The sequence below is a fragment of the Danio rerio genome, chromosome 10, assembly GCF_049306965.1.
Source record: "Danio rerio strain Tuebingen ecotype United States chromosome 10, GRCz12tu, whole genome shotgun sequence".
In the NCBI taxonomy this organism is placed as follows: Eukaryota; Metazoa; Chordata; class Actinopteri; order Cypriniformes; family Danionidae; genus Danio; species Danio rerio.
The window spans coordinates 28,219,168-28,247,106 of record NC_133185.1 but is presented as its reverse complement, the minus strand read 5'-3'; the positions used below and the strand labels follow the sequence as shown (position 1 = coordinate 28,247,106).

Sequence of the window (27,939 nt, the reverse complement as noted above, 5' to 3'; positions counted from 1 at the left end):
AAAGTGGCTGGGTGGGTCAATCAGTGCTTTTGAAAACACTAGTGATTGGGTTTAGAGAAGGAGGAGGGTGGGTCATTCGATCCATCAGTCAGTCAGTCAGTTGACAAAGGCTTCTGGTGGATTTACGTGACAACAGCCGGCGCTTGCAAGGGAAATTTGAGATCTAAAACAATGTACACAGCAGCCTCTGGTGGATTCACGAAAACAAAAACTACAAAAAACATATCTCCTGGGTTGTATTTGGCGCTCTCCAGAAATGTATATAGCAGTACTTTTTCAGAATGACCCTGGGTTGCCTAATAAACTGGCATCAAATGTCAAAAAGAAAAATGGAATTTTCTGCAGCAGGAGAGGTCACTGTTTGCTTTTTTTCTTTTATGATAAATGACTTAAGCTCCTTAGGAGAGTAGCTGCTCAAGACAGTTCTGGGAGGTAATAACTGTGAAATACTTTGATGTCAGACTTTAGCTGAGGGACTTTAGAATGGCCAACACAACATTGTTTTACAATGTGGTCGGTCCACTGGTTTGTCTATTAATGCTGTTCAGGAGCATTCATTCATTCATTCATTCATTCATTTTCTTTTCAGGGGTCACCACAGCAGAATAAACTGCCAATTATCCAGCATATTTTTTACACTGTAGATGCCTTTCCAGCTGTGACTCATCATTAGGAAATAATCATACACTTTTATTTACACACATACACTACAGACAATTTAACTTATCCAATTCACCTATAACGCATTTCTTTGGACTGTGGGGGAAACTGGAGCACCTGGATTAAACCCATGCAATCACGAGGAGAACATGCAAACTCCACACAAAGACTTGAACCAGCAACCTTTGTGCCATGAGGCGGCAGCACCACCCACTTCGCCATCGACAGGAAGTGTCTAGTATATATAGTAAGAGCTTGATTATCTGGTTCAGGCGTGTTTGATAGGAGTTGGAGCTAAACTCTCTAGAACACCGACCCTCCAGGACATGTTTTAAGCATTCATGTAATATTCCAAAATGTGTCGATGGATACTCTAGTCCTGTTCCGCATACAGTACATCAGCTCAGCTGAATTATTTAAATCACTTCTCTGTTTATATTCTTCCTTTAGAAACATGTTAGCATATTGCAAATATCTCACATTGTTTACTCATTGTAAATCTGTCAACAGTATATTTTCATTTAAATTATTTAATTACATTCCTGATGTGTAGTTTTCAGCTTACCTCCTTTACAAATTAAAAAGGCCCTTTGTCAACAAACATTTTCATCTGGTGGTACAATGATATCATTGCGTTAAGCCCATTAGCGATTTAATCCGCAGCTTAACCCTGAGTTGTTGAAAATGTACGACACGACAGCTCATACATCTGACAGCAAACAATGCTTACGTGCCACATAATCCATATGATCTCCACCAAGCTCAGCTCTATTAATGAGAGTTAAACTTTTCACCTCGTCCTCATGTTACAGGCATGAGGAGCTCAAGCAAGCCCATGTGTATGAGTGTGTGTATGTGTGTGTGGTTAACTAAGCATGCCCAGCGGGAAAAGATGAGCACAGTTAATTCAACATCACACTTCAACAGCAGTGAGGCAAGGCAACTAAACATCAAACACGTTATTTAAACCTCGCTCAGACAGAAAAGCGAAGCGGCCTTTAAAACCTAGCATCACTTTGGGCTCCTCTCATATATAAGATGTGATTTCATAAAAGCGAGCTCTCTGAAGTCGCCCAACTTGCAGAGCTTGTCATATTTCTGTCCCTTCCGCACCCAGTCCTCCATTTCTAAGCCACCGAGACACAGGAGAGGGAATATCTCTGGATCGTAATGGGCCAATGTACTGTCAGATTTTATGACCCAAGGCCAGCGTGGTGCTTGTCTTCTCAAGGCGATCCTGAAAGCCTCTAACAAAGCCTGCTTTTTGAATGACACCCAAATCCCACTGTGACACCCCATCACTACAGCCAATGGTGCAGTAAATTCCCCTGCCAGTGTGACTCAGCCTAGCAAGGTATCAGCCACAACACCTGCTGTCTTCTTTGGCTGCTGGATTTGCCGCCTCGGCCGCGCGCACGCGTGTGTGTTCGAGGTCAGGCGTCTGTGCGTATGGAGCATGTGCACTTTGATGGATAGTGCGTGTAACGACATTACCTCTGGGTTGTTTGGCAGGCGTGTTCAGCTGGGGAGATGTTCGCCGCGTCAGGCTGCTCCGGAGCAATCTGCGAAGCCTGCCACTTAATGCCAGCGGAATACAAATCACCATTAAGCCATGCTAAGTGCTAGTTCAGCAATGCTAACATAATTTACCGCAACAATAATAGCCGCTATCTTCATCGCCCTGTGGGAAATTGATTTAATATAAACTATTAGCTGGTCATTTTCGAAGAGATGTGTTGGCATGGATTCAGAACGCAAGGTCACACTTTGTAACTGAATATCAGCCTTTGGGGTTTTCCTTTTTTAGCAGCCTGCTAACTGACATGAGCGCCTATTATAGTCAATTTGATGCTGTGAAAACTCATTAGTAGCTCTTGTTTTTTATGTATTTTTGGATAGAAGATTTGACACATTAAGCTGAGTTTGTTTCTTATGAATTTCTGTGTTTTTTTTTTTTTTGGAGAGATAGCATAAAATATCGACATGCTTATAAGTTACTCATTAGGCAGATATAAAAGTAAATAAATATTATTTGTGATGAATACAAAGTTTAAATTCTACATTTTTATTTTTTATGAAAAAAATGATTCAGGGATTAATTAAATGTTTATTATTGACATTTATACAAAAAAAATTATATTATGTATATTAAGTAGGCTCATTCTGAAAATGTAGCTTTATACATATTTCTGGAGATTGTGAATTATGTAGCCAGAACTATGTATGGCTGCATTTCATCTTTAAAACGAATGCTATATGGCTGTATGACACCATTTCTTTTCTCGCTTGCGGGCTGAGTGCTTACCTCTGTATGGACATCTTTTCTACTGTTACCAATTTATTTAGTAGCTCGACACGTACTGTACATCGGTGGACTTGAGATGCAGAGCAGAGTTGACTGCAACAACAGGTTTTGAGTCTGTTGAAGAACGGGTCCAGAAAGCTGGAAAAGACAAAAACAAAAGCCAAAAAATAAAATAACAGGGTGAGAATGTGGTAAAATCTGAAAAGGTGGTAAAATCAGATTGCCATAAGGCCTTTTCTTTTTATAAATTGCTTTTGAAAACACTGCAGTTGGGTTTAGGAAAGATGGTGGGCTGGTCAATCGGTGAATTTTTAAACACTATTGGTTGGGTTTAGGGAAGGGAGAGGGTGGGGTTACCGATCGGTTGGTCAGTCAGTAAGTCAGTCAGCCAACAGCGGCCTCTGGTGAATTTACATGAGAACAGCAGGTGGTGAAAAGGGTACTGAAAAATTTTACTTATGTAAAGGTAAAATTACTTATCTAAAAAAGTAGTGCTAGTAAAAGTATATGTTGTAAGTAATACTCAAATTATTGTAAAAAGTAACCCTTTTAAAAGTACACAAAAGTAGTTAGCATTGAGTATTACACTGTGAAAAGCTGATGTGTTTACATGCAATTTGTGCAGGAATGTGTAAACGTAACATTCTGTAGTGCATTTAGTGATTATTCAAGGCCATTTGGTCATTTCAGTCATCATACAGTAAACATCCGCCATCTTAAAGGGGAAAGTAAAATTATACTTTTTTAAAACTAGTTAGTAAATTACAATTCCTGAGAAAAACTACTCAATTACAGTCATTTAAGTTTTTGTAATTTGTTACTTTACACCACTGAAAAGCCTACACAGCAGCCTCTGGTGAATGTGTGAAAAAAAAACTGTGAAAAATGTAGCTCCTGGGATGTATTTGCTCTCTACAGAAATGTATATAGGGGTACGTAATCAGAATGAACCTGGGTTGGTAAATCTATATGTTCCTAAATGAAAATGTAAGAAAAAAGAAAACGTAATTAAAAAAAATATCTACAACATTTATAAAATGGTTATAAAAGTAGAAAGAAAACATTGAGGTACTCTCTGTTGTACCATGGTGTACTCACTTGCAACAAACTTACAACATCAACTTTGAAATAAGTTTTACTGTAAGATAGCTGTACAATATGTTTGCTTTGTCAATAAATAAAATAAAGTCAAGATACATATATAAATGGTTTTATTTATTTATTTTTGAAGGCAATACAGAGCAAAAATCAGTTCATCCTCTTTTTGATGTTTTTAGCAAACCGCACAGTGTTGACCACTAACATGTTGTCTGATCTGACATGAGAGAAAAGAGAAGAAGATGGAGAGTTGAAATGACAGACCACAAGAGAGGAATAAGAGTGAAGAAGAGCAAGAAGCTAGAAAGGGCCAGTGCTTGTATTTTGTTGTTTGGACTGGCAGCCTCATAAAAACAGAGTGGCTCTGAAGCCTGGTGCTTCTCTTCTCCCTGTGGAGGGACTGCTGAGATGTCAGCTAGAGTTACTGAGATGTGACGGCCTTGGGAAGAGTCCCGTCAGAGGAGATTTAGAAGCCGGAGCAGACCAGGGAGAGCTGGGAAGGTTAGTGTAGTGAATTTATTAAGAGAAGGGGCACTGGGAGACAGGGAACAATGTGCAGTACTTATGTTTCTTCAGCTCACATCTATAATACAGTGAATTAAGTCAAGCAAGCACAGTGTAACACTTTTTGTAGTACATGACCATATGGTATTATTAAATGATACATTAACTTACAATGAATAATATATTTTTTACAGCATTTGCTGTCCCATGTTAATGTTGATTTAAACTGTTCTTTTTCATGTTGTGTACAGCTCATCAACTAATGTTAACAGATTTAGCTCATGTATATTAACCTGTGTAGTTAATATATAATGTTTTATTGTAAAATATTGCCACATACAGTCGTGCTCAAAAATATTAATTCCCCTGGGGAATAATTTCAGGCTAGATAATACATAATTTTGTATATACAGGACTTTTATACATTCTTTTGTATATGTGTTAATTGTGATGATTATTTTTAGTCTATGTTTTTAAAAAATGGGTTTGTCGGCACCAATAGCCTAGTGGTTAAGTGGGCCAACATATAGCACCATAGTGCTCACAGCGAGTTCGATTACCGGCTTGAGGTCCTATGCCGATCCTTCCCCTCTTTCTGCTTCAAATACTTTCCTGTCTGTCCTTCACATCCTATCTCAATACAAGGTGAAAATCGTAAAAAATGGGTAACTTTATTTTAGATATCTTGGATGTTAGATGTTTCATGTACTTACAACATGATAGTGTAATTACAATTATTTATGCATAATTACAGGCAACTAACTCTGACGATGTAGTAAGTACATGCAATTACTCAGTATTTAAATGAATAGTAACACTGTAACAAAGACACCTTAAAATGAAGTGTAACCAAAATGTGTTTAATGCAGCTCAAATAATAACTAACGTCCACCGCCAAAATTTTGGATGATTTTCGCCAAAGTTTAATGGGCCAAGAAATAAATAACAATGTTACAAATTAAATAAAGAACCGAAACCTCTGCATATGCACAAACAAACACAAGCACACACACATAAATTTTTGTCCACATGGACAGAGGCAGATCTCACTGTGGTGGACCCTGATTAAAAAGTGAGTACTCCATCTAATATATGATCTGATCTGACACTTTCTCTTATATATGCTCCCACACTATAAATATTTTGTAAAACATCAGTTGTACTGACCTTAAATTAATTGTCATAAATTTACTAATAAGATTATTAGTTTTCTGGAGAGGTGAACTACTCTGTAACAAAACTCTTTAAGCTGTGCCAACTGAACATTTTTTGTCTGCAGAACTGGAATGCCTGAAGTTGAGTGAACAAAAAAAAATATTATCATTATTTCCTTTTTACTTTCCGTTTTTTCTTGTGCATTCAACCTTTAAAAACATCAGTTGCATATATATATATATATATATATATATATATATATATATATATATATATATATATATATATATATATATATATATATATATATATATATATATATATATACTTACAACCGTAAAATTCAGATTAACAGTCCACATGCGCTAACCGTTTCTTCTTGTAGAGTGAATTAGTTAAATGTGAGATGAAAGCTCGTGTTAAAAGTCGCATCCACCAATAACGACTTTAATATTCATATTGGTTTCACTATTATTTTTGTTGTTGTTGTTGTTGTTGTTGTTGTTTTTATGGTCAGATATACTACAACCTTTATTTTTCAAGTGAGGATGTCTGCGATTAGCTTAACTTAAAGTAACATGTTGGCAGAAGCTTTTTTGGGGTGAACTTTACTGATTTTTGCCAAACCAACAAAAAGTCATTTCAACCTTTTTCAAGTTGGATTATTTTTACAATTCATGAGACTCTAAAGTCTTGTAACGCATTCAGTACATGTACTAGGGCTTCTCTTACTGTAATATAATTTACACACTGATTGTCTTAAAAACGTAATGGCAGGGAAAGAGTTAAGTAGGAGTTTATCAAGTTTTTACCTGTTAAAAAAAGTGATTCATTGCAAAATATTTGATGAATAATGTTCAAGTAAGATCATTTCTTACTGAAGCAATTTGCAAAAAAGACAGGAAAGGTATAGCTGGGAGTGCAAGATAGATTGTTACGGTCAGAGTTGAAGGGCTGAGATTTGATATCAGAAACGTGTCACTCAGACAGCACAGATAAAAGGTTAAAGAGGCTTCCTCCTCCATTTGACTTTCATTTCCGTCTGTTCGTGTCAGAGCTGGAGTTAAATGGTGCGCAGTACAGGATGGATTTCCTCTGAAAGAGGCTGGATACAGTGCAATGTAATGAAAGAGCTCATTAGCCATTCTGAGGGTGGTACTTATTTATCAATCATGCTCTGATTTATGGTATAATTAAACATGATAATTAGATGGTTGTTCAATCACTGCTGAATGGATGGCACTATTTTTCTAACGAACATCATTTGTTAATGAGGGGAAAGAATGGGTGTAGCTTTATGATAACGGCTTGTCAGACTCCATATAGACTCTGATAACTTCCTCTGTCATTATCACACCCCGACCAAACTCCTTCACATTTCAGCTGCATGCATCAAACTGGAATACAGTACAGTGCCCTCCACAAATATTCAAACCCTTGGTAAAAAAAAAAAAAAAAAGGCTGTGAAAAAAATCTATTTATTGTTGAACCTTTTAATCTTTTGTTTAAAGTTTTAACAAAAAAAAATGAGAACAAACAATTGCACAGCACAGTTTGGTAACACTTTAAAACAATAAACTTTGGTAACACTTTAAAATTAGCTTACAGATTTTAATGTTAAATATTTTGATTACTAACATTAAAAGACAATGAATAATATGTTTATTACAGCATTTACTTCTCTGTTAATATTAATGAAAACAGTCACTTATTGTTAACAGGCATAACTTTGAACTTTAATAAAATATTTGTAAAATATGATTATTAAATGCTGTATAAGTATTGTTCATGCATATTTTAAAAAAACATTTGAAGAGTTGCCATCTAAATGCCATCTGATGCCATTTTTTACTCAGCCTCCTATGTTTTTATGGTGTTATTTTATTTTAGATTTTACTAAAGAATAACATTTTCATCACCATAAAAGTGAAAAATCTGAACCTACCCACAGGAAATAAAATTTCTTATGGCAATTTAAAACCTTTTGCACCTGAACTCTTCATTTAATCTCTATGTACACTATTACTTTTCAAATGTTTAATATCGTTGTGGCCGCTGTCGGTGCCCTAAAACAAAACTTTTTAGATGACAGGCTACAGAATGGAAAAAACTAAAAGACTCAGATGAGTCACTAATGCCCATGAGATATTTGGCCTGCTAAATATCTGAAGTTGTCAGTGATTCAAATGATGCCGTGTTAAATGAGTTTTGACTGAAAATAACATTGACGATCACTACCTAGCTGCACCCCTATAGTTGAATTAAGTTCGCATGTTCTTCCTGTGTTCGCGTGGGTTTCCTCAGGGTGCTGCGGTTTCCCCCTCATTCCAAAGACATGTGGTACATTTGAATTGAGTAGGCTAACTTGTCCGTAGTGTATGAGTGGAGTGTGTGTGTAAATGAGTGTGTGTGTGTGCACTCTTTAGTTATGTTGTCTCTGTCAATCAAACAAGCAATTTGTGCAAAATTTCTGTAATTTAATATCCGTTATTTTACAGTAAAGTTTTGTAATTTTCTGACGGAAATAAACCGTAAAATTACAGATTTTTTTTTGCAGTGTACTTAGTAAATAACAATTCCTGAGATAAACTACTCAATTACAGTAATTTGAGTATTTGTAATTTGTTATTTACAGCACTGCCTATGTCTGTACTCCTGTTTATGCACATGCTCAATGCAGTTTTCTGTAATTTTAGTGTATCTGGCTCTGCTGTGTTTCCAATGCCACATAAAAGTTTGGCACATATATTAGTCCTTTTCAATCCAGTTTTTCTATCTGAATGCAGACATTTCTTGAAACAATAAAATGGAAAATTTGTAAGAATCTGCAAAGACAAATTATCATTGCCATGTGGATATATCATAATACAACTTACATTAACGGTAATACTTTACAATAAGTTTGTATTAGTTCATGTTTGTTGATGCATTTACTAACATGAACAAACAATAAACAATACATGTATTACAGTATTTGTTCACAATTTATTTCTTATTTTTACAGTATTTGTTCACAGTTTATTTCTTAGCTAATAAAAATAGTTGTTTATTGTTAGTTTGTTAACTCGTGATGCATTAACTACTGTTAACAAGCATATATCTGAATGTTAACAATGCATTAGTAAATGTTGAACTATGATTAATAAATGCTGTACAAGTATTGTTCATAATTAGTTCTTGTTAGTAATCACAGCAAGAAGGTCACTGGGTCAAGCCTCAGCTGGATCAGTTGGCATTTCTGTGTGGAGTTTGGATGTTTTTCTCTCGTTTACATTGGTTTGCTCCGGGTGCTTCGGTTTCCCCCACAAGTTCAAAGACGTGCGCTATAGGTGAATTGGGTAAGCTAAATTGTCTATAGTGTATGTATGTGAATGAGTGTGTAAGGATGTTTCCCAGTGATTTTCACTGCAAAAACATAAGCTGGATAAGTTGGCCGTTTATTCCACTGTGGTGACCTGAGATTAATAAAGGGACTAAGCCGAAAAGAAAATGAATGAATAGTAAAAACATTAACTAATGAACCCTTACTGTAAAGTATGACTGCATTAACTAATGGAACCTTATTGTAAAGTGTGATCCAAATATGCTAGTGTGCACCACAATTATAAATGCACAAGCAAAATATGTTTACTGTATATTTTTATCGATATTTATATTTTTTGTGCACCTGGGTAGCTAGAAAAGGTGTTCAACCATGACTTTCTGTTTTGCAGGGGAATATTATTAGGTAACTCACACACAGCCCAGACTCACTCATTCATCACAAAGTAAAATACCAAAAACAGAGCTGTGATTTGGAGCAAAAGGTTGTCGAGCTTCACAAAATGGCAAGTGGCCGTAAGAAAATAGCAGATAGTGGTTGGATGGTTCGAGTTGCTAAAAACCTTCCAAGGATCACAGCTGGAGAACTGCAGAACTTAGCTGGGTCTTGGGGTCAAAAAAAGTCTCCAAAACTACAATCAAATGTCTCCTACTTCAGCACAAATAGTGCGAAAAAAGTTTCAAGAAAAAAGCTGCTCTCATCCAAAATAATCCCAGTTTTACCGTTAATATTTTGAGCAAATGATCAAAAGGTAAAAAAATAAAGACTTATATTTTCCAGTCTTCTTTGCTGGTATTTACCAAGGCTGCTAATATTTGTGGAGGCCCTGAATTTCAGCAGCCTCAAACTGAAAAAGAGTGCCAACAGCTTTAGCACTAATAAACCATCGTTTTTAGCCATTTTAGCCTCAATGAAACAGAAATCAAGCACAGATGAACTGACAGCGTGACTGTTATGTGTTTGCAAAAGTGTGTTTTTAGCTCTAGGGAGAAGCGAGGGACCTTTTCTTCACTCCAGCAGGCTTTTTTCTTCTGTAATCCTGTCTGTTTGAACTGTGTCGTCTTTGATGAGAGGTTTTGTAGATGAGAAAACAGGCTTGTTTGGCGCGTTCGTTATGCTATGAGAGTTTATTATCAATTATAAGAGACATTCTTCAGCTTGTCTTATTTTACTCCGGCTCTAATGACCTTCCCCAGCAATTTGAGGAGACGCGTCATTAATTAATGGCTTTGGTGCAACAAAATTAGCACTTTAGAGACTCGACAGGAAACTTCATCAAAGTGTGAAATCCACCGGAGAGCAATCTGACACCGTTTCCCTGCCGGCTTGGGAAGATCTGTGTCTTAATCAAAGGGCATCTGTGTTTTCTCTCGTTTCTGCAGATCTTTGGTCAAGCCTTTTGTGCGATCATGTGTTTTTAAGAGGCTTTTTGAAGATCAGCACAGCTTCATGAATATTACAAGATCAACAGCGTCAGTAAATGAAACAGATGTCTCTCTTGAGAGATGGTAGACGTGTGTTTGACGGTTCACCTCGATTGCTGTGCCAATATGGCTCGGCATTCGAGTGAAAACACATGTCACGCTGTCGCTGTCATTCCGGATATGCCAAGGACCGCATATATTACATTTTGATGGATAAGCATCATCACAGATTCAGGCTTGTTTTTGTGTATTGATTTGCTGAGCTGCAGTTTAACATGTGTCAACTTGACCTTCTCCCTGTTGATTTGAGAAAAGTTGGTGATGACGTTCAATTCTAATTCTTGCAGTTTAAAGGGCAATCTTGGGGGGCACTTTATATTAGGTGGCCTTCATTAATATGTACTTACAGTTGGAACCAGAAGTTTATATACACTCTAAAAAAAGGAACATAACCATTTTTTTTAAATGTCTGAGGGTAAATCATACTAAACGTTTAATATTTTAGGTCTGTTAGGTTTACCTAAATGATCTACATTTGCTAAATGCCAGAATAATGAGAGAATTTTGTTTTGAGATTTTTTTTTTAATTAATTTCTAGACAGTCAAAAGTTTACATACATTTCCTTGGTATTTTCTTAGCTTTGCTTTTAAACTGTATAACTTTGGTCAACTGTTGTAGGTATCCTTCCACAAGCTTCTCACAATAGTTTGATGAATTTTTGGCCCATTCCTCCTGACAGAATTTGTGTCTTGCTCGCACAAGCTTTTTCAACTCTGCCCACAAATTTTCTATAGGATTGCGATCAGGCCTTTGTGATGGCCACTCCAAAACATTCACTTTGTTGTCCTTAAAGCACATTTTAACAAATTTGGCAATATGCTTGGGGTCATGGTGCGCTTGGAAGACCCATTTGTGGCCAAGTTTTAATTTCCTGGCTGACGTCTTGAGATGTTGCTTCAGTATTTCTACATAATGTTCTTTCTTAATGATGCAGTCTATGCTGTGAAGTGGACCAGTCCCTCTTGCAGCAAAACAGCCTCACAACATGATGCTGCCACCCCCATACTTCATAGTTGAGATGGAGTTCCTAAGCCAAACAGATCAATCTTAGCTCCATCAGACCACAGGACATGTCTCCAAAAATTATTATTTTTCCCAGTGTAATTTAGCAAATTGAATCTAGCTTTTTTGTTGATTCTGGCTTAATCCTGGTTAATTTTCCCATGTTGTCACAAAAGGAAGCAGTGTGCTTGAGGTTTTCCTTAATCCACCCTTAAACCTACTGATAACAACAAACCGGTCCCTAACCGACCCATAATCACATCAGAAGTGTTCTGCAATACCTTATGAACACAGCAAGTACATTTTATTTCTTTTTTTGGTGCAAGCACATAGTAGTTAAGGCTACCTAATATAAAGTGGGACCCAATCTTGCAGTGTTAGCTGGTTATTTTCAATCTCATTCAGGCAAAATGACATATTCAATATAAATGTAATACTTGTTAAAGGATTTGTTCACCCAAACATTGAAATTCAGATATTAATTACGCACTGTCATGTCTTTCCAAACTTATTGTTCTATGAAATCTTTGTTTATTTTTGGAACATAATCTAAACTCAGCATAAATGAGTACACCTTATTCTGAAAATTAATATTTGTATCTATTTCTAAACAAAAAAAGATTAATTAAACATTCATTCATTCATTCATTTTCTTGTCGGCTTAGTCACTTTATTAATCCGGGGTCGCCACAGCAAAATGAACCGCCAACTTATTCAGCAAGTTTTTACGCATCGAATGCCCTTCCAGCTGCAACCCATCTCTGGGAAACATCCGCACACACACACATTCACACACACACTCATACACTATAGACAATTTAGCCTACCCAATTCACCTGTACCGTATGTCTTTGGACTGGTGGGGAAATCAGAGCACCCTGTCACAATAACCAGCGATCGTACTCCATAAGATCGCTGGATTTCACAACAACAACCATGGACTACAAATCAGCCATTTCTGAACTACATTTTCATACATGCACTCCGGTCACACTCACACATGCTTCCTCATCTTGACTGATTACTCGCACCACCTGAGGATTGTCAGAGACTGATTGCACACACCATTTAAGCAGCATACTCACTCACATTGCCAAGTCTTGTTATCTGCCACAGTGACATTACAGCGCGTTTTCCTAGCCCTGTTTTCCTGTGTACCTATCTTAGCCTTGTTTATCCAGTTCTCCTGTTTAGCCGCCTGCCTTCTGACCTCTTGCCTGTTACTTCGACTACGATTCTGGACTGTCTGCACCTGTATTGACCTTTGCTTGCCTGACCACTGATTAAACCAGCATTTGGATCCAAACTCAGTTGTTTGTGTCACTCCCTGTCTTTACACACCCGGAGGAAACCTACGCAAAAGCAGGGAGAACATGCAAACTCTACACATAAACACCAACTGAGCCAAGGTTCGAACCAGCAACCCAGCGACCTTCTTGCTGTGAGGCGACAGCACTACCTACTGCGCCACTGCCTCACCCGATTAAATAAACAGATATATTTATTAAAATAATATTTTAGTCACCAAAAATATTTAGAAATTGAAAGACAATACAATTAAATTTAAGCAAAATATTGAAAAAATAATTACAAGCTACAATATTTAATTGACATTTTTTATTCATTAATTATTATTATTATTATTTTTTTTTTTTTGCTTCTCTTGATTTTTCCTCTTTTTTTAAATTTGTATTTATTATTTTTGTATTTTATTATTATTAAAGACTTGTGAGGCGTGTGCTTGTATATGCTGAGCACTGTATATTGGTTACCCAGAGTGTTTACCTGGTCATAAAACAGCAAATAATACAACAAGCATTTAGTTAGGGCTAGCTTTTACAGCTGGACATTGCTTTACAATGCCGTTGATCGGTAAGTGGGGGAGTGTGAAATATTCATAACCATTGTCACTCACGCATACAGCTGAAATGATCCAAAACAGACTTTACAAAATGTAAATGATTTTATTGATGAATTTCTTTGAATGAGAGAGCAAAGTAATTTTTGAGGCGTTATGGTGACGCAGTGGGTAGCACAATCGCCTCACAGCAAGAAGGTCGCTGGTTCGAACCTCGACTGGGTCAAATGGCATTTCTGTGTAAAGATTGCATGTTCTCCCCATCTTGGCGTGGGTTTCTTCCTGGTGCTCTGTTTTTCCCCACAGTCCAAAAACATGTGCTAAAGGTAAATTGGCCGTACTATATGTGTGTGAATGCAAGAGTGTATGGGTGTTTCCCAGTGTTGGGTTGCACCTGGAAGGGCATCCGCTGCATAAAAAATATGCTGGATAAGTTGGTTTCATTCAGCTGATGTGGGGACCCCAGATTAATAAAAGAACTAAGCCAAAAAGAAAATGAATGAATGAATAAAAACAATTTTACATAATTGTAAAGTAAATATTCTAGCCTACAAGACTGGTTACTTAAAAGTCATGTTCAGGCACATTCAATGTGTTTTTAGACCTTATTTCAGCTATATTTTTTCTCTAAAACCTACTAACCATGCATTTTTTTTTCTTTCTAAAAAACGCAAGCATGTGCATCAATCTTTCTCACATATTATTGTAGCACAGTTTGTGTTGAATACAAATAAATTACATTGGCCAGTACTATGTAAGAAGTAGCTGAAATAGGCACAAATGTCAGGGCATCAAACATCTTAGGTCAAAACATCTTAGGGGCTCCAAAATCACCGTAGACCCCAGAGGGTTAAGATAATTTAGATGAAATCCAAGAGTTCTCTCACATCTTAGAGAACAAGAAACTAAAACATTGTCAAAATATTCCATGTAACTTCAGTTGTTCAAATGTAATCATGTTAAGCTCCAACAACACTTGTGCACCAAAAAAAAGTAAAAACATTGTTGTTTGCTTATGTCTTACACATCAGAAAATTGTATTGAATTGAATTATTATGGTAAGTAGGCAATTTATTTCACTGTGGTGACCTAAGCCGAAGGACAGTAAATGAGTGAGTGAGTAGTATGGTAAATTTAAATATCTAAAAATATTAGCATTGATTATGCTGGTTCTAGAAAATCAGGAGGGCAAGATTTCACTAGAAAAAAATAGATTTTTTACAAAATATAATTATTTAAAAAAAATGATATATGTAGCTGTAATCTATGCTGTAACTTAAGCTATACTGTAGTTATATTATTCTAATGTTAGTAGAGAATAAAGTTGAAATAAATAAAATGGAACAATTTATTGTTTATTTATAATAATTAATTACAACACATTTAAACAGTGGGGGGAGTAATTTTCCATAAAATAACATATTCAATCTAAAATAACTAATACAAATCATAATATAATTGCAAAATATTATATTTAACAAGTTTTTAAAAATGTAAAAAAGCTGGCAAACTTAAATAAGTTCTAAAGTTTAAATAACTTTTAAACTTGTAAAGTACACTCTAATAATCTTTGTTTTATCTTGTTTTTTTTTTTTTGTTTTTTTTATAATGTTTGAAATAATAAATAAAAAAACAACTGTGTTCTCAGAGCATTCTTTCATCTCGGTATTAGTCCAAGATAAATAAATCTCCTTTTCCGCTCCACAGAATGGGAACAGAATGTTTGTTTGGCATTTCCAGAGCTGACAGAAGTTCCTGGCATTTTCCTGAAGTTCTTAGTTGTGTTCAGCAGTCGGATTCATGCAGCGGGATCGGGCTTACGGCCCAAGAATAAGCAGCATAAGCTTCCAGACATTTGTGGAGTGAACAATGGTCATCTGAGCATGTGTACAATTCAGAGTCTGTTCAATATGTATGTGTGTGCCCAGCAAAGCCTTCGTTCCACTGAATACTTGTGATGCATTAGATTCAGTAGAGAGAACATCTACGCCTCAACTCATGTAGAGCCAAATATCAGAGGCGCTACGGTTAGAATTCGGAAGAGTGTTTTTGTGTAGGAGTGAGTGTCTTTGATTCGTTCGATGTGTGTGCATGTGGCTTTGTTTCAGGGGTGGTTTTATGCAGTGCCTCTGCAAACAAACAAACCAATAATAATAAAATAGAATAAAAAAGAAAGAAAGCATGTAAAATGTGAAATCCAAGCAAGATATTCAATTCTACGATAAATAAATAAATGCTATAGTAATTGAAAGTGCTTTTAAACCATACTATAGTAAAGTGTTTGAAATAATCTGTTTTGTTAATTTTGTAGTTGCTGTGGTAATATAAAAACTGTAGCAATATTAACAAAATTAGGTCCACATAGTATAATATTAAATGAACCTGTGTTGGTCCTACTAGATAAGGAATAGTTCTAATTATAAATTGGACTACACTGGTCATGTTGTATGTTTGTGATTTTCTACAGATGAACTGCTTCATAAGAAACATTTATTTGTCAAAAAGACTGTACTTGATTCGCTGAAAAGAACCAGTTCTTAAGAGCCATGTTTGTGAATCTAGACTGGCATTTATGTATGAATTTGATTTAGTAAAGAAACACTTGCTCTTTGCAATAATTTGTTTAAATTGGTATTTTTGATTTACTAATAAAAAAAAAAAACGGTTCAAAAGCATCCAGTATTAGTGAAATGGACTATTTTTGTCCTGTTAAAGGTCCCGGGATATTTTTTTTAGTTAGTTTTAGTCTGTTAGTTTTATACATACCTAGTTTGACAGGGTAGAAGGATGGGGGGTATACAGTGTATGGGGTAATAAATAATTTTTCTATGTGATTGTAAAAATTGTAGATTTTCAAAGCTGTTCACAGGACATTTTAAATACAATTTAATAACTAAAAAGAACAACTTTATAGTAATCATTTGTTTGTGAATTGGACAACATACATTGGTCACATTGTAACCTAATGATAAGTTTTTTTAAAGCTAAAAATATTACTTTTTACACTGAAAGTAACTGTACAATAAAATAATAATTTAGTTTGAGTTTAGTTGAATTAAGTTTAATAATCAGTATTTAATACAATTAAAGACGAATAATGTTTAGTAAATGTTTTGTATAATATTTAAACCAAAAATGTTCTTTTTTATTCTATTCTTTAATTCATAACCTACCTCACAACACTACCAAAGTGGTCACTTTATCTGAAATGCACTTTATTCAGGAAAGTGGACTGGAAGGCATTAGAAAAAAAGCGTGACCCACAAGTTGTTTTTTTCATGGTGGCATTGGCTTGACTCTCTTCCTGTAATGAAGCTCATTATCTTCAATTACCTTAGAGATGCTGCTGTCCAGAGGGAGCTGCACTCAGACCTCTGGGGAAACGCGTCTGAAAACACACAGTCAACACACAACATCAGTTAGGCTGTTTCATTACAGCTATGCGAGGCCTCGCTGAGGTGTGTAGGTGGCTTTGTGGGATGTTTGTTTGGATACCCGGAGTGTGTCTGCATGGTTCCACTTTACACTTTCTTTAAAGTGCCTTTAACATCGTAATTGGAGTGCATGGCTCGATCTGGCTGAGAGCTTCAACCTACTGTGATCGCAAAATGAATTTCATCTTTTTAAAGCTTCTATTTAGACGGTTTATTTAGACTACATTTCTGCAAGTGGAAATAAACAACATCTCAAACTTCAACATAGTTTATTCTATCAGTCACTTGGTAAAACCACATAAAATGTATTATTTTTATTAATAAATTATTAATAGGATAAATGAAATGCAAATATTTTCTATTTTTAAAAAACAAGTTTCTTATGTCTTTGACATTATGACAGTTCATAATATTTTAACAGATATTTTGGATAATAGTAGTACTCAATTTAGAGTGCAATTTAAATGTGCAGCAAGTAAGTTTGACACCCAGTGGTTGAACTAGGTATTGCATTCTTGGATCAAAACAAATGCAAGCACAGGTTGCCAGATTACCAAGACCAACATTGAGTCTAACGATCGAGCCTAAAGGCTGATTTAAATTGTGTTCTATATAAAAGCAACGACACGCAATATAAGGAATAATTTTCATATTAAAAGGAGACTTGTCCTAACCAACTCCTTGAGTTGATACTGTAAAAATCATTTGGATTTAAAAAAAAAAAAAGAATAAATTTTACAGGAGGTCTAATAATTTGACCTTTAAATACTGTATATATTGTAAAAAAAAAAAAAAAAAAAAGTGTATTGTGTAATAGCTTAAATCTTAAAAAATATTGTATTGTATTGTATATATATATATATATATATATATATATATATATATATATATATATATATATATATATATATATATATAACTGTTTTTATACTGTTACAATTGTTGGGTTAAAAATACCTAAACATGTATCCCAACTATAGGTTATTATACAGTGCTCAGCATATATAAGTACACTCCTAACAAATCTTTTTTTTTTATAGAAAAAATGTACAGTTTTAATAGGAAGCTATAAAATATATTTCTGCATACACATTATATTAGTCAGTAATAAAGCCAAATCTGGAGCTTACTTAACAAAATAACTTATGATAACGGTCCAAAAACTAGTACAGCCAAATGTATATGTTATAGAAAAACATTAAATATAAATTTTAAAAGAAGGAAAAATCAAGAGAAATTTTGTTCTTAATTTGTAGGTTGTAATTTCTGTTTTGCAATATTTTTCTTAAATTTAATTGTATATGTTTGAAGACTAAAATATTATTTTAATAAATATATCTGTTTAATAAATATGTTTTGTTTGAATGCATCAAAATACATTGCCTATATTCACTGAGAAATGGATAAAAATGGGGGGTTCTCAATTATGCTGACAACTTTAGCACCTTCCCAACTATTGGTTATTTTAGCTCAATGCATTGCGTTATATCATTTAATCAAGTGCACTGTTTTTTTTTGTTTTTTTTTTTTTAATGAATTTTAATTTATCCATTCTGCTATTACTCATTACTATTACAGCTGTGTATACAAATAACATACAGTTTACAAAAATAATACAAATTATTCATATTATGTTTTAAGTTATGAATGAAGAATGAAAAAACAGAGCATGAAACAGACAGTATAAACTGCGTGAGCAGAAAATCATGTGTTGATGGAGCAGAATATGGAGTTCTGTGTCCTGTATAGATTGTCCAGCAGCAGTAGCAGGCTTTACTCAGTGTCCACAATGTACAAAACATTCTAACTATACATTTAAAAGCTTCTAAAAGATGGTCGTGCTTAGGCATGGCCGATATAAGTTTCTGACGGTATGATAACCTTGGATAAAAATTCATGGTTTCACGGTATAACAGTATTGTGGTTACTGGTCTAAAATATATTCTTTTTAAATATCTGGGTTAAAAAACAACAACTTTAATTCCCTATTGAGCACAAAATATTAAATTTTTTGTGATAGATTTAAAATAGTTTGGGACTGTAAAAATGTCAGGCTGATCAACTCAAATGAATCAATGACTTCTGCTGTCTTCATTTGCTTTAAAAACACAGATTCATTCATTCATTCATACATTTTCTTGTCGGCTTAGTCCCTTTAATAATCCGGGGTCGCCACAGCAGAATGAACCGCTAAATTATCCAGCATTTGTTTTACGCAGCGGATGCCCTTCCAGCCACAACCCATCTCTGGAAAACATCCACACACACTCATACACTACGGACAATTTAGCCTACCCAATTCACCTGTACCGCATGTCTTTGGACTTGTGGGGGAAACTGGAGCACCCAGAGGAAACCCACGCAAACGCAGGGAGAACATGCAGACTCCACACAGAAATGCCAACTGACCCAGCCGAGGCTCAAACCAGCGACCTTCTTGCTGTGAGGCGACAGCACTACCTACAGCGCCACTGCGTAGCCAAACACAGATTTATTTACAATTTAAAATGACATTTTTGTATATCTTTTCTGCTGGAGATAATGTTGAAAAGTAAGTAAATCAACTCTTACTCAAACCTTAGGAATGGTATAGTAGAAAATTTTGGCGGTTTCAAAACCTTGACTTTTCCAAGCTGCAGTATATCTTGAAGGTGGTTATCGTCCCATGCCTAGTCTTGCGTTGGTGCTATTCTTGGAAGATTTTGTTAAAGTTTTTTTTTTTTTTTATATTCATTCATTCATTCATTTTTATTTTGGCTTAGTCCCTTTATTAATCCGAGGTCGCCACAGCGGAATCAACCACCAACTTATCCAGCACGTTTTTACGCAGCGGATGCGTTTCCAGCCGCAACCCATCTCTGGGAATTTTTTCAATATATTGAAAACTAAGATATTGAGATATGAAATACATTGCGATATTAAATATACTTTTCAATAGTAGTGTGCATTTGTTCAGAAAAGAGAACCTTGACAGCAGTTGAACTGCTTTAAAATACGTGTGGCTTGTAGATTGCAATTTTACAGTATCTGCATTCAATTGAAAGTTTTCTGGTGGTATGACAAGGCTAACGACTGAGCCATTGACCAACTTTTTTATTTATTAAAAGAGCTTTGAAAGGTCACACTGATGATCGACCACGGGAATGTGTTCTTTCTATTCTCTTGAGAAAAAAAACATCCATAAAGCCATCCGCGAATATTCCAGCGGGTTGTTACAGAGCGTCAATGAGCCTCAAAATGTCTGAGTGAGTTTTATGGAAAGCAGAAGGTTAGAACTAGTGACCTTGTCTGCTTTGATTAAACTGTGCCGCCACATGGCGAATATCTTATGATCCACCAGACGTCTTTCCTAGTGTAGTCATTATCATTAAACAAAGCGTGTAAAAGATGCCTGGGGAATAGTGGCCCGTTTCTGACGTTAGCCTTTGACCTCCGCGTTAACACTTTAACCTTTTCATTAGGTTTGTCTGATGACAGACACTAAAAGATCTAATGACTAAAATCACATCCTTAGGCCTCCTTTGCACAGAGGTCACAGTCATAATAAGTTTGAACTTAACTTTTATTCATACTCGACTTGGTAAAGAACCTGCAAATGCCATAAACAGTGAGTTTGTAAATGGATCCAGCATGAATTTGTTCAGATCGATCCTCATTCTGAACGCCATTGACTGAAGTGATGTTAGATTTAAATCTTGACTGATCCATATTCCATTTGCTCCCTTGATTGAAAGGCGTCACAAAATAATTTTCCACGTAGCCAAGAAATTGATCTTTACCCTCTGAACATAATTATGGAATGACATGTGGTTTGTTTATAATCTTTTAGGTTAAAATGGCTTTTTTTTTCAATAATTCCATGTCTTGTGTATCTAGACTCACTCTGAAATACTTGGCAATACTGCAAAACACACCTATGAGGAGCGTGTTATATACATAGTCACTGATAAACTAACATCATATTTGTTGTTTAAACAATGTGCCAGCTGACATTTTCATAAGATGTGATATAGTGAAGCAATATCACACAAGCAAGTGTGTTGTTTTCTCAAATAGCAGTGTGAGCTTGATTGCTATATTAGCAAGAAGTACATTTTGAGTAAGTTACATTGTACAAATATTGTCTCGCCAACATTCAGTAAAAAGCCAGAGCACATTGTACATCTCAGAGCAACACTGCAGTGTTTCATTCCAGAATAAAGCTGTTTTGTAATTAATTACTTGATTAGAGACGCACCAATTGTAATAGTTTAATTTTCCATTTTTTTTCCATGTTTTAGAATGTCAACATTTATAAACAAAAATATACAGTAACACTTTCTATGAAGCTCACACTTATAATGAATTACAATTTTATCCGTATTTATAATTAATCATTACAATTCTATATTTGTATCTATTAAGTTGCAACAAACCTTATATTGTGTTATAATGACTGTCATACTGTAGATACATTATAACAGTGATAGTAGTAATGCTTTTCAAACCTTTTATAAATGCATAGTGAGCAAAATCTGCATTCAGTTTTCCCTTTATAAAGCTATTAATGATGCATTAATAAAGGTTAGTAAGTGTATTATGACTCACAATAAGTATTTATAAGGCAAAGGGCTCTTATAAACAATAAAAATACAGTCCAGTCAGTTTATGCATCTCTATATTTGTTTAAATAATTCAGTACTCCATTCATTAAGATACTGGATGCATGAAAAACCATATACTCCCCTACTATATAGTACACATAAAATTGACAAAAGAATTTTAAAAGCAACCAGATTAGGATAAGATACTAACTTAATGTAATATTTAATAAGATAATTAATTAGTTAAGAGGCGAGGCAGTGGCACAGTAGGTAGTGCTGTCGCCTCACAGCAAGAAGGTGGCTGGGTCGCTGGTTTGAACGCAAAGTTGGCGTTTCTGTGTGGAGTTTGCATGTTCTCCCTGCCTTCGCGAATTGTCCGTAGTGTATGAGTGTGTGTGTGAATGCGGTTCATTCCGCTGTGGTGACCCCGGTTTAATAAAGGGACTAAGGCGACAAGAAAATTAATTAATAAATTAGTTATGTTACTGCAACCTGATCACATGTACTTTTTCAAAATGTACTTTTTCATTGGTTTTGAAATAAATTAAATAAATACCTAATAAAGTATGTATAATGTTTCAGACGCAGCCAGTCATTTAATTTTTTTTCAAATGAATCAGCCATGGGCAGCGCAGTAGAGTGGTAGGTAGTGCTGTCGCCTCACAGCAAGAAGGTCGTTGTTTTGAGCCTTGACTGGGTCAGTTGGCATTTCTGTGTCAGTTTCTGGGTCAGTTTGCAAGTTCTGCATTGCAAGTCCCTGCATTTGCGTGGGTTTCCCCCACAAGTCCAAAGACATGTGGTACAGGTGAATTGGGTAGGCTAAATTGTCTATAGTGTATGAGTGTGAATGAGTGTATATGGATGATTCACAAAGATGGGTTGCAGCTGGAAGGGCATCCGCTGCTTAGAACATGTGATGGATAAGTTGGTGGTTCATTCCGCTGTGGCAAGCCTGGATTAATAAAGGGACTAAGCCGAAAAGAAAATGAATGAATAAATCAGCCATTTTAATGTTTAGCCATTTGTATCCACAGATATGTTTTCAATAAGAGAAGTTTATTTAGAAACTAATTTCGAGAGGATCACATGCTTATGATTGTTCATGGTTGTTTCCGCATTAGCTAACATATGATTCACCAATCTGACGATTCCTAACTAACTATAAATAACTGGAGATTCTTAACTCAGTATCTTCATCTTGAGGATTCCGCCCTTTCACCCCAACTCCCCCTCCTTTCTAAATTGGGCAACATGACAGCCCAGTGATTAGAACTGTTGCCTCACAGCAAGAATGTTACCGATTAAAGTCCCTACTGAACCAGTCAACATTTTTCTGCGGAGTTTGCTTGTTCTCCCCATGCTTGCGTGGGTTTCCTCCGGTTTCCTCCCACAGTCTAAAAGTATGTCACCTAAGTAAATTGAACATTCTAAATTGGCATCATAGCAGAACTCTTATTAAACCGTATATCTCTCTTTAGCCATCCCTTTATCTGTGATTAGCCAGAAATAAGTCGGGGGAGTTCATCGTGATCTATCTGAGCTCAAACTCCCCTCTCACCCTGCTAATGCGAGGTAGCCCAGGGCTCAAGAATCTTATGAGCTCAGGGATTCTCTCCCAGGACAGCATGCCAAACAAGCTTCATTATCAATCATCAACTAAGTGTGAACTCTTGAAACCAGCATGTGCACTGGGGGGAAAAGTTATATAGCTCAGTACCTTTGTGGATACGTCATAATGAACTAGGAATTGCAGAAGTGTCAAAGTCACACATTTCCAATAATCCAGAGTGGGTCTTGTCTGTTAAGCCAGTGTTCATGCATTAAAACTTTGGGTTGTTTGGGAAAAGCGGGAATATTACCTTGAACCATTATGGTACATGCTTATTAAGGTGTCATAATTAATATCAGTGTGTGAATTGTTTGTTTTCCGGCAGCTCTGAGAGATAACCGGATTGAACTGGTCAGAGCCACGTCGCAGGAGTTGACGATCAGCATCAGCGAGGTCTCGCTGTCAGACGAGGGGCTCTACACCTGCTCCCTCTTCACCATGCCTGTCAAAACAGCCAAGGCTTTCCTCACCGTCCTGGGTAAGACATCATTTCATTTACATCCTAATTCAACCAGCTGGAGCGATGAGGTAGTTAGTTAGCCTTGACTTGTCACATCACTAAACTGGAAATAGACAGTTTGGTTCATGTTAATCCTAAGTTTGGCGGAGTCTACATCAGGGTTCCTGTAAAATTTATGGAATTTTTAGAATATAATAGAATATTAGAAGGTCTATTCCAAACATTGAAAGTCGTGGAATTGTATCCAAGTCATGGAATATCAGGGATTTTTTGGTTGTTGTTTGTTTGTAAAAATAATAATAATTCTAATAAAGTCTATAATAAATTAATAAAGTCTATTGTTATGGTCAGATTATTTTTCAGCTTTATTTTATTTCTTTCAAACTTATCAGCTGGCAATTTACATACTTTGTTTTTTTTTAGGATTTTCAAATAGTACAAACAACAAAGACAATCAGACAACAGACAAACAAACCAAACCCAAGCACTGCAAATCAAATAAACATTTACAAATGTACGTTTAAAATAGAGAAATAATAATAAATAAACAATTAATAAAATAGTCAAAACAAAACAGAAAAAAACAGAACTCTTTTCAAATAAAAAGAGTTTATGTAGAAAGAATTGGAGAGGTTCCCAAAGTCTCCTGAATTCGTCCTGTTTGTGGTTGAGGTCATAAGTTAATTTTTCCAAAGGAAGAAAGGCTGACAACTGAGTAATCCACATGGAAATAGTTGGAGTTTGAGAAGTAGACCATTTTAATAATATACATTTCTTGAAATGTAAAAGTTGTAAACAGAGGTTTGAACTCTGAGTCAAAAAGGTCTTCTGGAATGTCATTCAACAAAAAAAGTGAGCAGGAGAAAATAAAACGTTTTCCAATTATCTCTTGGATTGCAGAATGAACCCCTCTTCAAAATGGTTGGATGTAAACACATGACCAGAATACATAAAAAAAATGTGCCCTTACAAGTTTTACACTTAAAACAGAGATCGAAACAAGCTGGGAAAATTTTATGCAGACTAACAGGTGTAAACTAAATTCTGTGAAAAAACTTAACTTTTTATTTTCATTTATGGAAATTGAGGTGCATTTTGGAAAGATACCATCACAGATCTTGGACCAATCTTCAGGGTCAAACAGAACTCCAAGGTCCTGTCCCCATAGTGGTTTCAAGGAATTATAAACTGAGGAATCAGAGTAAACTAATGAGGCTTAGAATTTAGAAATAATCCCTTTAAAATAACTTACTGACAGCATGGTTTCTTCCAGTTGGTTTTGTTTTAGTAGGGACTCTATATAATGTTGAGTTTGAAGATATTTTAAAAAGTCTTCGGAGGGAATGTTAAACTCTGTTCTAATTTGTTCAAATGATTTCACAATTGCAGAGGTAAACATTCCGGCAAAGTCAGACAGACCTTTAGAACTCCAGTCCTGCAATCCGATGCTCTTAATCTGGGTGGGGAGGGCTGGGTTCAAAGGCAAAGGGGAATAGATGGATATAATTTGGGGGATGTTCAAATGTTTTTTCACATCATTCCAAACCACTAATGTATTATAGACAATTATATTGTCAGTAAAAGAGATTACATGATTTATATGATTAATAAACCAGAGAAATTCTAATCCTCTTGGATGGCAAAATAAAAATTCAAAGTCAATCCACAGAGCGTCCTGCCTATTCGTAACCCAGCTTGTTATGCTTTGGAGTTGAGCAGCCCAATAATAAAGCTGGAGATTAGGTAAGGAGAGACCCCCAAGATCTTTTGGTTTACAAAGTTTAGAAAGACAGACTCTCTGTTACTTATTATTCCAAATAAACAGAGATATGCAAGAATTCAATGTTTTAAAAAATGATGAAGCTAAATAGCATGGAAGATTTTGAAAAAGGTAATTTAGTCGAGGAAGTATGTTTATTTTGATGACATTAACTATCCTAAGCAGGGAAATTGGCGAAGGAGTCCACTTTAATAAGTCTTTTTTAATTTTTTTAATTAAAGCAGAAAAAGTTTCTTCAAACAAATTATTGAAATCAGGTGTGAGAAAAATGGCAATTTACATACTTAAATAATGAAAATTTTAAGAGTTTGGGCTTTAAAAAGGGACACTTTAAAGACTAGGTGTTAAAAAGTAATGACAGAAACTTTACTTAAAACTACTAGCAAGCTACCAGTTGTGCGAGAGAGCAAGCACTTATGGTATACCTCTAGTTTTTATAAAAACTGAGGTAAATTATTCATTGTTGTTCTCGGAGTAGATATTAAAGTCATGCAAAATGATATTCAAGCTAAAACAATTTTAATATAATATTATCATAAGCAAAGCAACAGCAGCCTGTTTTTCTATTCATTAGATGTCATGCAAATTCAGCTTTTTAGTCTGTAAAAGTCAGGGAATTTGTTATTTGGCATAAAGGTGGAAAATTGCTACATGAACCTTGCTGTATTTCACACAGTTAACCTTTTTCAGATATTTTTGATATGTAATTAATTATACATGATTTTGCCAATTAGTTAGTTAGTGCAACTTAATATTTTGAGTTATGTTAACTTATCTGGATTGTATATATATCAAAACTTTACATGGCTGAACTTATTAAACTTATTATAAAGAGTCACCTGAACTAAATAATATAATATATAAGTTAATTTTTTTTTAAAGTCTGAGTTTTAAATAATTCAAATATGTGCAAAAAAAACCAAACAATTTTTATAAATAAATCTGCTTTAAAATTGAGTTTGTAAGTGTTTTGTAATTTTGTAATACATTATATAATTTATAATAGTGTAAATCATATAATTAGCTAATGTATTAATTTTTATTTATTGTAATGATTTTACTTTATATTTATTTATTTTTGGGTGATGTCAGACAATGAATGTCTTTTTGTCAAGTCCTGTCAATTTTAACCTAAGTTAAGACAACTTCACTATTTAAGTAAAGTACACTGTAAAAAAAAAAAAAAAAAAAACATTTACAGAAAATATATTTAAAAGAAACGTTACTGTAAACACAATATCTGTAAATTAACAGCTTGACTGCTATTTTATGTATTATATAATTAATGACAATTTACAGCAATGTGTCTGTTTTATACAATGAAATTTCCGTGTCATTTACACTGCTTTTTCCTGTTTTGGTAAGTACATTTAAAATTATGTAAAAATTAAAGTAATAAATTGTAATTTTGTGTGCACCTCTCTATATTAAGTGACCATTTTTTAACAATTTTTACTAACAATTTTTTTATTTGTGTAATTTTAAAGTAAACCCTTATTAGTTTTACTTTTTAAATGTTTTTTATAAACATGTTTATCTGTTTTTTTTTACTTTTTGTATATTTACATTTAAACTATTTCTTTTATCATTCAATTAAGCAATGCCTTTACAGCTTTGCTTTTAAGATTGAAACTTTTAACCATGTTGTAACTTATGTTATAACTTAAAATTTTAAGGTGGCATGAAGATTTTTTTTACAGTGCACACACAAACACACACACACACACACACACACACACAAACACACACACACACACACACTGCCGATCCAAAAAAGGCACATACAGCATGGTTTCAATATGCTTCTACAATGCCACAACATTTATTCCTGTCCAGAGTCTGTCCATAAATTTGTCTTCAAGATCTTGCATTATTGATGGGGGAGTCAGAACAGTGTGCAAAGTCTTCTTCAGCACTTCCCAAAAAATTGTAAATAGAGTTAAGTTCGGGGCTCTAGGGTTTGCTATTATTGATCTTATTAATTTTTGACAAATATAACTTTTTTTAAATCAATTCAGTTCAATTCGTGTTTGTTTCTATAGCACTTTTACAATGTAGATAGTGTCAAAGCAGCTTAAAACAGATGTTCTAGTAAATTGAAACTGTATCAGTAAATAAAAGTCGTAATAATTTAAATAGGTGTATCTTTCATTAGACATGTATAATTCACAATATTATTGTATTTTGTTGCATTCATGATCAATTAAATGCAGTCCACCCTATAAGAATCTTTTAAAAATATAAAAATTATTACCAGCCCCAAACCTCTGAACCAAAGTGTTTATGAATGTTCATGGACACATTTGTTGGTGGAGAGAGCTATTGGCGTGTGCAAGCAGTCTAAACTGGTTGACAATGAGCTACACTGAACCATTAACAAGGCAATAGAAAATGATCAAATTTGTCGTTTCCAGAAAGTAGATAGATAATTAGAATTTTACCTCAGTGGGGGCGTTTCAAATCTAAGTTTGGCCTGGATCAGGATTTAATTAAATGGATTCACCCGGTCGCCTTCAACAAAGACACAGATGATCACAGAACAGTGTTGAGAAGTGACACAGAAAGAAGTTTAATTAGTTTCCACTATCAACTTTTTACTACTTTTGTCAATCAAAAGTCAAACAGACTTTGTATCAAGACCCAAACATACCAGAGTTAATGTCAGCTGCGACAGCCCACAAACA

General features: G+C 34.9%; 1 protein-coding gene across 22 annotated transcripts in view; it reads left to right on the top strand.

Moving 5' to 3' along the window:
- The window catches only part of cadm2a (cell adhesion molecule 2a), an 877,490-nt gene that overhangs the window by 784,049 nt on the left and 65,502 nt on the right, over window positions 1-27,939 (top strand). For all 22 annotated transcript variants that reach the window (XR_012385992.1, XR_012385991.1, XR_012385990.1 and 19 more), the window contains 1 exon segment: window positions 23,341-23,493. Coding sequence is in view for 18 of the 22 variants with exons in the window: in XM_073914207.1 (XP_073770308.1) it covers window positions 23,341-23,493 (153 nt within the window). In the remaining 4 variants the exon portion in view is untranslated.